Source organism: Microcaecilia unicolor, chromosome 11, assembly GCF_901765095.1.
Source record: "Microcaecilia unicolor chromosome 11, aMicUni1.1, whole genome shotgun sequence".
Classification (NCBI taxonomy): domain Eukaryota; kingdom Metazoa; phylum Chordata; class Amphibia; order Gymnophiona; family Siphonopidae; genus Microcaecilia; species Microcaecilia unicolor.
Genome location: NC_044041.1, coordinates 205,608,102 through 205,622,532, shown reverse-complemented (window position 1 = coordinate 205,622,532; position 14,431 = coordinate 205,608,102). Strand labels below are relative to the sequence as shown.

The 14,431-nt window shown below is 46.9% G+C and overlaps 1 protein-coding gene across 4 annotated transcripts in view; it reads left to right on the top strand.

The window, feature by feature from the left end:
- The window catches only part of LOC115479512 (collagen alpha-1(XVI) chain-like), a 125,880-nt gene that overhangs the window by 93,020 nt on the left and 18,429 nt on the right, over nucleotides 1-14,431 (top strand). For 3 of the 4 annotated variants that reach the window (XM_030217460.1, XM_030217459.1, XM_030217457.1), the window contains 12 exons: nucleotides 162-200; nucleotides 883-999; nucleotides 3,565-3,600; nucleotides 4,568-4,654; nucleotides 4,950-4,985; nucleotides 5,365-5,409; nucleotides 8,353-8,406; nucleotides 8,491-8,544; nucleotides 9,988-10,041; nucleotides 11,696-11,740; nucleotides 12,166-12,219; nucleotides 13,975-14,010. In XM_030217460.1, the coding sequence (XP_030073320.1) occupies nucleotides 162-200; nucleotides 883-999; nucleotides 3,565-3,600; nucleotides 4,568-4,654; nucleotides 4,950-4,985; nucleotides 5,365-5,409; nucleotides 8,353-8,406; nucleotides 8,491-8,544; nucleotides 9,988-10,041; nucleotides 11,696-11,740; nucleotides 12,166-12,219; nucleotides 13,975-14,010 (657 nt within the window). The remainder of the gene's footprint in view (nucleotides 1-161; nucleotides 201-882; nucleotides 1,000-3,564; nucleotides 3,601-4,567; nucleotides 4,655-4,949; nucleotides 4,986-5,364; nucleotides 5,410-8,352; nucleotides 8,407-8,490; nucleotides 8,545-9,987; nucleotides 10,042-11,695; nucleotides 11,741-12,165; nucleotides 12,220-13,974; nucleotides 14,011-14,431) is intronic. The other variant, XM_030217458.1, reaches the window with a different exon arrangement.

Sequence of the window (14,431 nt, the reverse complement as noted above, 5' to 3'; positions counted from 1 at the left end):
TGCTTACCACAAACAGAGACCTCTCACCATAGCACTGTCTGCCATTAATACTCCAGTGTTGCACTTGAGAGACTGCCTGGCTGTGTGCATCTCTGAACGAGACCTCCTGCTTGAAAGTCTCTAAACGCGCTGGGCCTTCTTCTCTCCCTTCTCTGTTTCAGGGCCCCCTAGAGGCGGAGGGACATATTGCAGTTTTGCAGGTAAGAACTCTGGCACTTTTCTGGAGAACTCCATGACTGTTTGATCTTGTTGCCTGGGTAGATTCTGGACTCCCAGTACACTTTACAGAGAGTCAACATCAGCAGGCGAGACACTTAGCGAGTTCTAGTTTTGAAGGCCCAGTATAAGTTCATCCAACTGTAATCTGGGACTAGAGCAAGATTTTACCAATAGGTAACACCCAGGGCCCTGTTTACTAAACTGCGCTAGAGGTGTTCTAGTGTTTTTAGTGCACGCTAAGCATTCGTGCATGGTAACTGTGTAGATGCCCATAATATTCCTATGGGTGTTTAGCGCGTGCAAATTTTTAGCACGAGCTAAAAACGCTAGTGCACCTTCGTAAACAGGGCCTCCTACGGTTTTAATTAAGAAATATAGAAATAAAGGTGAATAAATAAAAACAAAAGAGAATATAAGGTGATGCCCTTCCATGCATAGGCTTTGTAGGTAGAAATATTGGGATGTGTAAGCTTGAGCTGTTAATGCCGAATGTGAAGCCTTTTCTCTTTTTCTTTCTTTCTTAACTTCATTTCTGTACTTTCCAGTGGTCTGACACGGTAACCACACGACTGTAAGGATAAGGTTTGTCTGTAGGTGGCATTTCTTGCCCGTGATGCCCCTTGAGGGGGAAGAGGTCTCAAAGTCTGATTTTTCTTTTTCTAGCACATTTGCAGGGACTGTGCACAAAGCCAGTCTAGCGGACCACAAACCAATGTTGTGAAAGGGGAGAAGGGAGACCGCGGCCGACCTGGCGCACCAGGCTTGGACAATTGTGAGAAGGTCAGTGCATTTCCATGCGTCCAGCACCCATGAAAATACCTGGACAAGTGCCATGAGGGAATTAACACAGAGATACCTAGGTTAACCCGAAGGTCCACCGAGCCCAGCATTTTCTTCTTTCTGCAGTAGTGGGTAGTCTGGGTCAACTGGAAATACCTGACAGACCCCAGTGAAGACAACCATTGCGTGGTCCTCATTTTCAGAAGAGGTGATGGATCAGTCCTCCAGGAGGTTTTCCAAACCTTGTTTAACCCTGGTTATGCCACTTGCCTTCACCACATCCTCTCTTGACAATTCCACAGCTTAACTGTGTATTGTTTGAAAAAATACTTTTTAAAAAAGGGCTCCAGGGGTGATCCAGGAAAGTACAGACCAGTGAGCATGATGTCAGAGCTGGGCAAAATGGTAGAAACTATTAATAAGAACATAAGAATAGCCATATTGGGTCAGAAAAAATGATCCATCTAGCTCAGAATCCTGTTTCCAACAGTGGCAATCCAGGTCACAAGTAACTAGCAGAATTTCAAAGAGTAGCAACATTCCATACAGAATCTCAAAGAGTAACAACATTCCATACAGAACCTCAAAGAGTAACAACATTCCATATAGAACCTCAAAGAGTAGCAACATTCCATACAGAATCTCAAAGAGTAACAACATTCCATATAGAACCTCAAAGAGTAGCAACATTCCATACAGAACCTCAAAGAGTAGCAACATTCCATATAGAACCTCAAAGAGTTGCAACATTCCATACAGAATCTCAAAGAGTAGAAACATTTCATACAGAATCTCAAAGAGTAACAACATTCCATATAGAACCTCAAAGAGTAACAACATTCCATATAGAACCTCAAAGAGTAGCAACATTCCATATAGAATCTCAAAGAGTAGCAACATTCCATACAGAATCTCAAAGAGTAACAACATTCCACACAGAATCTCAGAGTACCAACATTCCATACAGAATCTCAGAGAGTAGCAACATTCCATATAGAACCTCAAAGAGTAGCAACATTCCATGCTACCAATGCAAAGTGATGCATGTTGGGAAGAATAATCCAATTATAGCCACGTATGCTAAGTTCCACGTTAGGAGTCACCACCCAAGAAAAGGATCTAAGTGTCATCATGGACGACATGTTAAAATCTTCTCCTTAGTGTGTGGGAGTGGCCAAAAACCAAAGAAATGTTAAGAATGATTAGGAAAGACATAGAGAATAAATCAAAGAACATCTTAATGCCTCTGTGTCACTCCATGGTGAGACCACACCTTGAGCATTGCATTCAATTAAATCTGACGAAGAAGGGCAACCTTCGAAAGCTAATCAAGAAATGTATTAAGTTATGTCCAATAAAAAAGGTATCATCTTATTTTCTTTTCCATGTTTTATTTTGTTTGATTTCTATTGATAATTCTAGTCACCAAATTTCAGAAAAGATATAGAATAATTAGAAAAGGTTCAAAGAAGGGTAACCAAAATGGTAAAGGGGATGGATCTCCTCTTGTATGAGGAAAGGCTAGGTTAGGGCTCGTCAGCTTGGAGAAGAGATGGCCAAGGTCTATAAAACCCTAAATAGAATAGAACAGGTAAATGCAAATGGATTATTTACTCTCAAGAAGTACAGAGACTAGGGGAAATGTCGTGAAGCTACACAGTAACATCTTCTGAAAATCCAAATGCAATAAGTTGACCAAATTACTGTTCTCCACGTGCTTATATTACACCTTCACATTTTTGGATTTTGATTTTAGTTTAGGATTTGAGTAGAGAGGTGTGTGGTAGCCGTGTTAGTCCACTTTTAAAGGTAATCAATAGAAATCAAACAAAATAAAACATGGAAAAGAAAATAAGATGATACCTTTTTTATTGGACATAACTCAATACATTTCTTGATTAGCTTTCGAAGGTTGCCCCCTTCTTCGTCAGATCGGAAATAAGCAAATGTTGGTAGATGACAGTATATATAAGTGAAACATCAAAGCATTTCAGTGGCAGTCTAACAGGATGGGGGTGGATAGGTGAGAGACAGGGAGATATGCATGGAGACAGGAGGGTGACAAACAAAGCAGTACATTTTTTGTGACATTTCTTGTTCATCTTTTCGGAAAGCTGATGCTCCAGGTTACGTGTCACCTCCCATTGCACATTAGAGGCAGTTATTCTGTCCTAACAATAGCGATTTAACCAGACAGGAGAGGCTCTGCGGGATTATGCCAGGATTTCACTGCCACTGGATATCCCCTCTAACCGGCTGTGTTGTGGTCGGCATTTATCCGATAACTTTTCCGGTTGTGCTAGCGCCATCTGCACATCCCTGAACATGGCCTGGCATTGAATATCTAGGCCAAACAAATTGCTGACCACTGCTGACCTCTACAGTTTTATCTAGCTTCAGGCTCAGGCACACTGGTCTGTAGCTTTCTGGACCACTCCTGTCCTCCGGCGTGGCTGTGAAAGATTAATGGAACAGTCTAACTGCACTAGAATGGGAGGTGTAACGATAGGAGAATGAAGTTATCGGCAAATGAGAAATCTCGGTTTTTCTTCTCTTTTCTTTCAGTGCTTTTCTGAGTTTCCCAGAGCTGAAGAGCCCCGGGTGAGTGTGAAATGCTGATGCAGTGCTGTCCACCCATCTCCTAGGGACAGAGCGGGAGTTTTAGTTCAGTCTAGCTTTGGTTCGGACGCACCTTTCATTGAGATAAGCTTGAACTTAACACTTGATACACCTTATAATACCACTAAGTCATTAAATAGTGAGTGTAAAGCTGCTGGGCTCTGCACCCTCTTCCTCTCCAAGGGCATAGTAAATCAAGTTCTGCGAGTTTAAAAATGAAATCCCTGTATGTTCCATTTTCGTTCTGCCCTTTTATAATGGGGTTAAATTCTCCTGGGTTGTTTTGCAGTTTGCTTATTTGTGGGTGGTGGGGGGGGGGGGGATTTTTGATTCCTCATTTCATCTTGCCATTTTTATGCGCACTGTAAGTTACTGCCTTTGCGACTGCATATGTGAGGCTGAGCTGTTCCCGGCTCTGTACCCGCTTTCACCCTTTGCCCATCCCCCACACTCAGTTCTTCTGGCTTTTGCATCTCTCTTTGTCCCCTGGCCTCTGTTGCTTCTGTGTTCCAGTGTGTATTCGGGTTGGTTTCTCCCCTGTATTTTCAACATCTTCTCATGTGAGCCCTGTCATTGCCTCAGACACTAGAGCAAATAAACCATGAGCCCACCAGATCCACAAGTGAGGCAGGATTATACAGAGCCTAGAAAAAATAAGGGACAATTAGGCATTAATAACTGGGCTACAATCTCTTGTAATGAGCCCTTGTGATTTCTGGATTAAGGAAAGCAAAAGGTATATTTGCAGCAAGATCAAATGGACAGCTGCACTGCATTCATTACTATGAGATTTTTGTTTTTTCAGAAAGGGAGTTGTATGAACTTAGATAAATGCTTCATTATAAGTCGTCCTCATGCTCATTTCTCATGCGATTTCCTCAGTATCCCTTGCCAACAGGGTTCTCTTTGACACCTGCTTTTTTTCATTTTCTCCTTTGTCTGAATTTAGGGGGACACCGGAGAGAGTGAGCGTGGCTGTCCGGGGGGTCCTGGGCACCCCGGAGTCCCAGGCTTAACTGGCGAGAAAGGGGAGCAGGTGAGTAGAGGGCAGTCTTGTGTGCCAGCAGCTGACTTGAAACTATGCCAGACCTTCTACGATACTTCGTACATTGGACACAGGTGCTGAAGGAATGGGACTTCTCAAAGAGGTCCCCGTCTGGATCTGTGATGTGTGAAAAGCGCCCCGAGAGGCCTCCAGAGCAATTCTTGGCTTTCCGTTTTCATGCGGAAATTTTTCTGCAATTCCTACTCAAGCCTGGGCGCAGTGAAAGGTCTTCCATAACCCCAGCCGCTCCTCTGGCCCTAATCTTCTTCTGTCCTCTCTTTCCCAGGGTCCTCCAGGTATTCGAGGATTTCCAGGGCCCCCGGTAAGTGTCTGCGTTGAGGAAAATGAGATGTATCGTGCCATATTCCCACCTTCCATACTGATTCCCAAGCAGGACTGCAGGTACCAGAATATACTGGGAATGCCCCAGCCAGAACCTGCTAGAGCTGTATACAGAGCTGGGCAGTTTATTACAGTACGTTCCACATTCTCTTCCAGTCTGGACTGAAGAAAACAAGGAGCTGTCCGAGGTCCTGTGGCTTGTCCTGTGGCCTTCAGCCCGAGTCATCAGTCCAAGTTGTCCCTGCCCCATGCTCTTCTGTTCTGGAACCTTGCACTTCTCCCCCTCCCATTCCAGCACATTCCCCTGCAGCCCTAAATTTAAAAGAAGCCAAGTTGTGACCTCCCTGTTTCTTTCTCAGGGTCCCCCAGGTTTTCCTGGCACGTCTGGCCCTTCTGGATTGCCTGTAAGAATCCTGCACCGCACGCTTTCTGTCTGGCTTCTGTGTATTGTCCTTTTCTAACTCATGACACTGGATCCTTTCAGAACCTCACCATAGCACAGGGAGCAGCCAGCAGAAGATAACTATCGAACTTTTAATGACTACCTTACGATAACTTTCCACCAAAACCTTATTAGAGGCTTAATTTAGCCAAGTAGTGTGGAATATCAGTACTAACCTGAGAGTAACTTTGACACCACTCAGTAGGCAGGCCCGTTTATTGGCAATAACACGGTATCTGGCTGCTGGACTTTAATCTTTTCAATTTTAGAAGCTGCTGAAAATCGGGCCCTTTGTAGCTCTGTAGTTTCGACATAGTACTTCTCGGGCCCTGATGCACAAAGCTTACCGTGCTGGGAACGTTTGGTCTAGACTGGTTGTAGCCGGTCTAAAGCAAATGTTATTTAGCAAGTAATGCACAAAGGGGTTTTCCGTGGCTCTGTTAGCAGCCACCGAGGACCCCATGCAAATGTATTCTAATGAGCATTCCGGGCGATGCACAGCTCCAGAGTGCCAAGCTTTAACGAGCTAATTTTACGGCTGCTCTGGAGCTGTCGGAAGAGGAAGGAAACACAAGCAGTCAGCTACAAATGCTGTCTGCTTATGCTCCTTACTTCTCCCCTCCCTGACAACCCCTCTGAATCGTTAAAGTTCCTTAGTAGTCCAGTGGACCCTGACCCCCTTGCACCCCCATGTAACAAATCCCTGGTGGTACGGTGGACCCCAAGACCCCTCTCTTCCTCCTCCCATACCTCAAAAAAGATGGAGGCAGGAGCAATACCTCCCACTCTCCTGCCTCAGCTCCAGCCCAATGCATCCTGGGATTCAGTGGGTGGGGCCAAGCAATGTGCTTAGCCCCGCCCAGTGCACCACCATTTTGTGTAAGGTGAACACCATGGCTGGAGGGTGGGAGGTGTTACTTCAGGTATGGGGGGAGGGGGAGAGGGGAGGGAGGAGGCCACTAGACCACCAGGGCCATTGTTGCCTTGGTGGGGTTTTGGTGGGGGTTGGGGGTCCACTGGACCACTGAAGGTTGCTTGCATAGGAGGCCAGGAGGGGGTGCTGGGGGCTTTGGGTGTCCACTGGACCACCAGGTATTTGTTCCTTGGGGGTGTATGTGGGGGTTGGTGGGGGGTGGCAGGGTTCAGTAAAGCCTGCATCGGGAGGGGAATCCGTGCATCTGTCACTGTTTGTGACTTGCTAAATTTTACCGAGGCAGCCGTATTTTAGGGCTGCCTTTGTGCATCAGATCCTCAGTTCCCCCTTATCTTAACCCTCACCCCCCCCCCCCCAGCGCTACTGAGGAAAAGCTACATCCTTGCTAAGAGGAGGGTGGGAGCTGGTGAGGAGCTGAGAAGAATGACAAAGGGATCCCCTAGGCTGGTGCTGCTGTATCCAGACTCCCTTCCACCTTTTCATTGATCTCCTTTTGATACATCTGTACTAATCAGTGTGATAACATCACCAGGCCTTTGTGTTTTCTTCATTGTTGTGTGTTTGGGTCAGTACACCTGTGTCCTAGGTGCTAATCCCTGTTACGCCTGCTGTTGGCGCTGTGCAGAGGGATGGGTGTGGCCACGCTGCAGTTTTTCATGCCATCACGCAGCTGTCTGTTCTGGGCTCTGGGCAACCTGCTTTCTTGTCCTCCATTGGCTTGCTTTAGTGAATGGGAAGTCAGTGTTTTGGCTGATGTCACTTGTCCTGTGCTTGGTAGAGAAGCTGGTACTTGTGAAGGGTGGTAGATATGCACTGAAAGACTGCCAGAACTGCAAAACCCAGAAAGCCGAAGACAACAAATGTTCTGATCAGAGTTGTAGACGGTGCAACCTGCTGCCGCCGATCGATCTCAGCCTAGTTCCGACGGCACAATCTCTAGTAGCGCTGGACTGTAGCAGACAAATGAGGGGGGCCAGTCTGGTGAAAAAGGCAAAATCACAGACAACTGGAGCTCCTGGGCTGGTGTTAAAAAACCACCCATACCCCCCTCCCCCCCCCCCCCAATATTCAGTGCTATTTAACCGGCCAGAATGGCTGCTGACTGGCTAAATAGCGCTTATTTGGCTATCCACCGATATTCAGCGGGGGATAACTGGCTATCCCCCACTGAATATCCCCGGTTAGCAGCCAGCCGGTTAGATAGTGCGATATAACTGGCTATCTGCCAATTTTTAAAGTGAGTTTAGTGGCCATATTTGGCCAGGTGAAACCGTAGCATATCTTTGGCCGGTTTTAAGATAACCGGCTAAGTCTGAATATCGACGTAACTGGTTTTCTTCTAAACTCCCCGAAATAAACTGGATATTCAATGCCGGGCTGTTTCCAGTGACTGGCATTAAATATCCAGTTTAACTGTTGAGAAAGGGGAGCAGGTTATCCTCAAACTGGCCAAAGATATCACATGTATTCACGCAGTCAAATACAGCCGCTAAACTGTGGCTGGAAATCAGTGGATTGCAAGTTATATCGCCCGATTTGACTGGGTAGCCACTAACCAATGATATTCAGCGGGAGAAAGCCAGCTATCCCCCCTTAAATATTGCCAGATAGCTGGTTATGAGGCATTTAACCGGCCAGTAAAATGCGTTGACTAAGGGGGGGGGGGGGGAATGTTTATTTTGTGCCCTCAGTGCACACACCAGCTAGATTTTCATGGGAAAAGTCCACAGGGAGGTTTCCTTTGCAGGTCCTCCCACCTCTCTGGTGAGTCTGAAAGTAACTTGTGTAGAGAGAGACCCACAGATCTGGTACACAAAGCTTCCTGTCTGGATAGGAAAGAATTGTCAGACTCGCTTTTCATCCCAGTAATGTTGGGCTTTGCTTTGTGGCTGGCAGTGTGACATCAGTTAATCCATGCTAAGAACAGGAGCAGCTTCAGGGCTGAAGGACTCTCTTTTTTCATCTTGAAAGGGTCTGCAAGGAGAGCGGGGAGTGCCGGGGCTTCATGGAGATAAAGGAGAGCAGGTAAGTGATACAGGAAGTCTTGCAAATGTGCATTAGACAGACTGGTGCTGTACCCTGCTCAGCCTTTTCACCTGTTCTCTGCAGGGCCCACCTGGTCTGCCTGGATACCCTGGTGCCATGGGACCGCCTGGATTACCTGTAAGTTTGAAAAAGTGAAAATCCGAATCAAACAGCACCTATACAGGCCTTACACCTGCCTGGGATTGAGAAAGATGTGTTTAAGCGAGGAAAGATTGAGACCCAGTCTGTGAAACCTGTTTGCGACACCCAAATCCCTGGCAGGGGAGATGCTGAGACCATACCATAGTGGCGTAGCCACAGGTGGGCCTAGGTGGGCCGAGGCCCACCCAGTTAGGGCTCAGGCCCACCCAACAGTAGCACAGGTTTAGCAGTAGCTGTTGGGGATCCCAAGCTCCACCAGCTGAAGACTTCCCCCTGATGGTAACAAAAATGCTGCTCTCCATGGTACTGGTACCTGCTCATGCTCAGTTTTCAGTGCATGCCTGCTGCAGACTGCCAAGGTGGGGAGAAGCATTTTCCTGCCAGCTGAGATATTTTTTGGTGTGTGGGGTGGGGGAGGACACTTGGTGCCCACCCACTTCTCGCCTAGGCCCACCCAAAATCTGCTGTCTGGCTACGTCCCTGCCATACCATATATACAAGCTTATAGGGTTACCATATGTCCGGATTTACCCGGACATGTCCTCTTTTTGAGGACATGTCCGGGCAACCGGGCGGGTTTTGCCAATCTGCAAACGGGCAGATTGCTAGCCTCCCCTCCCCTTACTTACTACTGCCATGGTGGTCTAGTGACCTTTCGTGCCCGGAGCGCTGCCCTGTATGCATCCTTCCTGTTGGTGATCTCGGCACCGATTCAAAATGGTCGCCGAGAGTTGAAGTGACCTCGTGAGACTTCAACTCTCGGCGGCCATTTTGAATCAGCGCCGAGATCAGCAACAGGAAGGATGCATACAGGGCAGCGCTCCGGGCACGAAAGGTCACTAGACCACCATGGCAGTAGTAAGGTAAGGGGAGGGGGGTGATGGGGAGGGGGGGTGACGGGGTGTGTGACAGGGGGAGGGGAAAATGTGACAGGGGCGGAGCGAGGGCATGACGGGGTGGAGCGAGGGGTGGAGTGAGGGCGTGACAGGAGGCGGGTGGGGTGTGTGATGGGGCGGGGCATGTGTCCTCTTTTTTGGGGGACAAAATATGGTAACCCTACAAGCTTATATCCTGCTAATAGCTTATTACAGTTCAAAGCGGGTAACAAAGGAAGTCAAATCAGAGTAAACCTCTGGGATATTATTAAAAGGAACAAATACATTTAAAGCGGTAAATGGAATGGTTGGACTGGAAAATTGGGCTGCTTTCTGGCTCTGCTGAACCAGGCCTTCACAAGAGGGAATCTCTGTGTTGGGGCATTTCCACTGAAGATTGTCTGGGATGGAGTGGGGGGGGGGGGGGGCTTTCTGCTGAGGTTGTCTCTCTCAGAGACCTGTGCATTCTAGTCTTTTGAGAAGATTCCTGCAGCCTGGCCTTGCGCAGTCTTGTTACAGGATTTGTGTCCCTTTTTTGTTTTAGGGAACGAAAGGTGAGCGAGGATACATAGGACCTGCAGGAGAAAAAGGAGAATCGGTGAGCTGTGGTGATCAGCGTATTTTGTTTGGGGGGGGGGGGAGGAGTTGTATATATTTACCAGACTGAGGTTCTCTCACGCTGAAGTTACGCCATATGGAGGTCAGCTTCCAGATGATTTTACTAAGCAGTTTCCTGGGTAAAAAGGGTGGCTGAGGGTCACTGAACTGGGATACTTCTGGCTCCTCAGCTCTGCCCCTGTGCTGTTATGTTTGTTCATGCTGAAACGTGAAGGACAGGGGGGAAAGCTGGAGGGTGGGATTCAATTTGAAGTTCCCCCATGTGGTTCCAGTTACTATGTTTCTAGAAGCTGGCGCTCAGATTCAGTCCTTTTCTTTAAATGTACCAGAGCAGCGACTGAGTGCGATGGCAGCAGGCAGGATACTCAGTGATAGTAAATGAATGTGATGCTGCGGAGTATAAGACATGGAGAAGTCATGTGCAGAGTGGCTGAATTTCACTGCCCAGAACGCTCCTGAGCCCCACCATGGTCCTAAATGGTTAATTTTGGTCATATAAAGAGTAAATGTATATCTGGGGAGCCACATTTAAACACTCCTCCCTGGATCCTGGCACCCGCTGGCAGTGAGGTGAATAAGGTGTGGGATGTGTGGAGAAGTAGCATCACGGTTAAAACAGTAGGGTGAGAACCAAGAGAGCTGGGTTCAATTCCCACTGTGGTTCCTTGTGATCTTGGGCAAGTCACGTAACCCTCCATTGCCTCGGGTACAAACTTGGGTTGTGAACCCTCCGGGTTCTAGAACTAGCCCCCCCCCCCCCACCTCCCCGAGACTTTTCATAGCGCCTCAGATTTGTTTAAAAACTAGTCCCTGACGTGGTTCTGCTACTTCCAGACACATCAGTGTTTTTAAATATCATGGCCTGAACTTTAAGATGCCCAGAAGTTCTGCTTCTGATTCCAGCACATATATTTAGCAGAATTATGGAAATCTGGTTTTAATGTATTCTAAGCAGGTTGATTCTCATTACCATTCGTATGTATAAATATCCTCATTCTCTGACAGCCACAATTTAGTTTATTTTCACTTGGTATAATATCCTACGACAGGAGTCAGAGCGATTCTCAATTATTAAAATCCAATAAAAGCAACGAGAAAGGAACAAGAATTCATATCAAAGAGAAAAGGAAAAGGAAATAGATAAAAGGCCTAGAAAACAGAGCCTTCACTCAGGAGCCAAGATGTGACAGCATTAAAAGCCTTATTAAACAGATTGTCCCCTTCCCTGCAGTATCAGTCACAATAGTGCTTTATGCTAATTATCAAAGACAAATGCTGGCCAGGAAGGGTAAAAATAAGGTGTGTGGTTGTGCTGCCCCCCCCCCCCCCCCCCCCCCCCCGGATACCTTCTGCAATTCAGCTAAATGTACACATAGCGGAAGTCCTCAGATACTTCCAGCCACCCTGAGGATGGCAGGTTTCAGACAAGTCATTTTCTTTCAGAACTGTTTCCACTATAAATCCTTCCTCACAAAAGCTTTCAAATCCTTTTCTGTTTTGCACGTTTAACTTCTATTCCTCTGAGAGCCTCCTCCGAACTAAGCTGGAGCATCTGTGCGTTACCCTCACTGCTTTAGCCATCTCCTTGCTCCATTCTGATAAGTACTCAATATGTTCCCTGTAATGTGTTCTAGGGTCCCCCTGGATCTTCAGGAGTCCCTGGTTCTGTTGGGCCTGCGGTAAGTTTACCTTCCACCTGAACCTCATATCAGTGGCTTTGAGAACCTGGGAATGTTTTCTTTAATATATCTACCCTTGATGTCAGGCAGATATAGAACATCTTTTCTGGGTGGGGGGCCCATGTTCACCAACTCCCTCAGTTGGATCTCATTTTACAGCATGCAGAGTGGCCACTAGAATATTTATAAGTGAATAGTTTGCAAATTCCCCTTCTCATCTCAGTGGTTTGCTGTTACCTAGGACATTTCTCTGCTTTTACTGCACAGTTTTCCAGACTGTTTCTTTCTTGATGTGAACTAAGAACTGAGGAAGAGGTGTGAAGTTTCTGGAGGGGTGAAAGCAATTGGGTTTTCCAGCCCTGTGCAGGGCCTCGAGGGAGTCCGGACTTCTGACGTTCATCTTTTCCCTTCTGTATTTGCAACAGGGGCCACGGGGAGAGCGAGGAGCAACGGGAAACTCTGGCGAGAAAGGAGATCAGGTGAGGCCTGGGTGGAATCTCCAGCACCCTGCGAAGACCTGCGCGCAGAGCGCATCATATGAGAACAGGGGTGAGAGGGAGATCCGTGTGCAAGTGCTGAGCTGGGGAGCACAAGATCTTAGAACTGTGGGTTCCAAAGTGCAAATTCTGAGTGGGAATCTGGAGTTTGTACAGCTTGGGCAGAGAATTTCGTTTGATTGATCATATTATACTACATTGGATCCCTTTCAGATGGAGTGTGAGATTGAAACCTGGTACTTTTTGCTTTTTAGAACCTTACGAGATTTTGTTCTGTCACGTTAGACCACTTTATACTCTCTGGTTTAGCCAATATATTTTTATAGCTCTTCCACTGACTCACAGAAATGCTAGCTTGTGGTTTGTTTTTTTTTTCCCCGCTGCTCCTGTAATACAGCCTGATCTGCCATGAGAAAACTTATAGTTTGGAAAGCAGAATGTAGCTTTTTATTAGGAGCAGGTTCTGTGGGGGTAAACTATATGAAGCATTATTCTTCATGAGTAGAAGACAGAACTAGGGAGGTCCGATTCAAATTCCACCGCAGCATCACTTACCCTTCCATTACCTCAGGTACAGGCTCACAGTGTAAACCCACCAGGGACAGGGAAATGCTGAACACCGCCTGAATGTAATGGCAGCTTGTGTGTGAGCACTTTTCATACAATTGTACAGCTCTGTATGGGAAGCAAATCGGTCACTTGTGATGTACATGTGCATTTTATATATGTGCAGGCACCCAGGGGTGTGATTTGGGAGGGCTAGCATGGACTTGTGATGTACATATGTGTTTTCTATGGGTGGGTACACCTGTAGGTACATTTACATGATCAGGTGTAACTCTGTGTCCTTGAGGATGGTTCTGTTAAGACGCATGCGACTCTCTTCCTATATAATAATTTGCACCTCCAACGTTCCATGTCTGGCTGCCTGGGTTCGTAACATCTCCTGACATCAGCCAGCCTCCAGCGTTCCATTCCCCCTCACTGTCCCGCCCTCGCGTCAAGACGTAATGGCGTCAGAGGGCGGAACAGTGAGAGGGAAGGGAACGCTGGAGGCGAGCTGACGTCAGGAGGGATGTTACGAACGGAACGGAAGCCAGCGCCAGCCAGCTAGAGAATGTTCAGGTACAAATCGAGGGGAGGAGAGAATCGCAGGACATCGAGGGGAGGAAGGGAAGGGGAGGGCAGGGCAGAGGAGAATTGATGGACATGGATGGGATGGGAGGACAGTAGAGGAGAGAATCGCGGGATACGGACGGGAGGGCAGGGAAGAGGAGAATCACTGGACATGGAGGGAAGGGGAGGGAAGAATCGCTGGACATGGAGGGGAGGGCAGGGGAGAGAGAAAAAAAAAAAGCTTACATGACAGCCTTCCTAGGGCCCGTTTCATTGTTGAGTAAATGGTTCCACTAGTGTCTTTATAAAATTGGTTCCATTTCCTGACTCGGCCCTGGGGACCAGACTATGAAATTACCTGCTGTATGCTCAGCCAATTGACCTTATTCAGAAATGTGCAGTCAGAGGCTTTGGCTTTTTTGGTTTTTTTTTTTATTTTTGTGATTCTCTCTGCTGTATTGTTTCATTCTGTTTGAGATCATGTTCTATGTTTAACAATTATAATTCACTGATGAAAAAAAACCCACTGGCCAACTATAAATATTTTTTAATGAAATAAATCAATGACGGAAAGGAAACAGGGGGAGAGAAATAATGTTTGGTTTCTGTTTTCTTCCTCAGGGATTTCAGGGACAGCCAGGGTTCCCGGGATCACCTGTAAGTATGATGCAGAATGCTGGAGTAATAACAAAAATTCTCACTTGCACAGAGCGTTGTGCAAGGAAAGTACCGACATGGTTACAGCCATGTCAGCAAGCCTTCCCAAGAGACTGTGCATTAGAGACAAGCCTTAGGTGAGACTGCAGCCTTTCAGGTGTTTTAGAAGAGACTCTATGGAGTAGATTTTCTAAGGTTTAGTCAAGATCTTTGCAAATAAAACAAGGAGTCACACAGACAGAATGACTGAAGCTGTCTAAATGGATTTTCAACCTCTTCCTTTTAAATGCACTAAGAAGAGATTTTCATGCACGATGTGATTTGGGGTGGGGGTGGGGGAGTCTATGAGACTGCGTCCAGGTAAAATTAACTGGACCAAAAGAAGGAGGGGCTCCACGTATAGCCCCTCCCCTATCCCTGT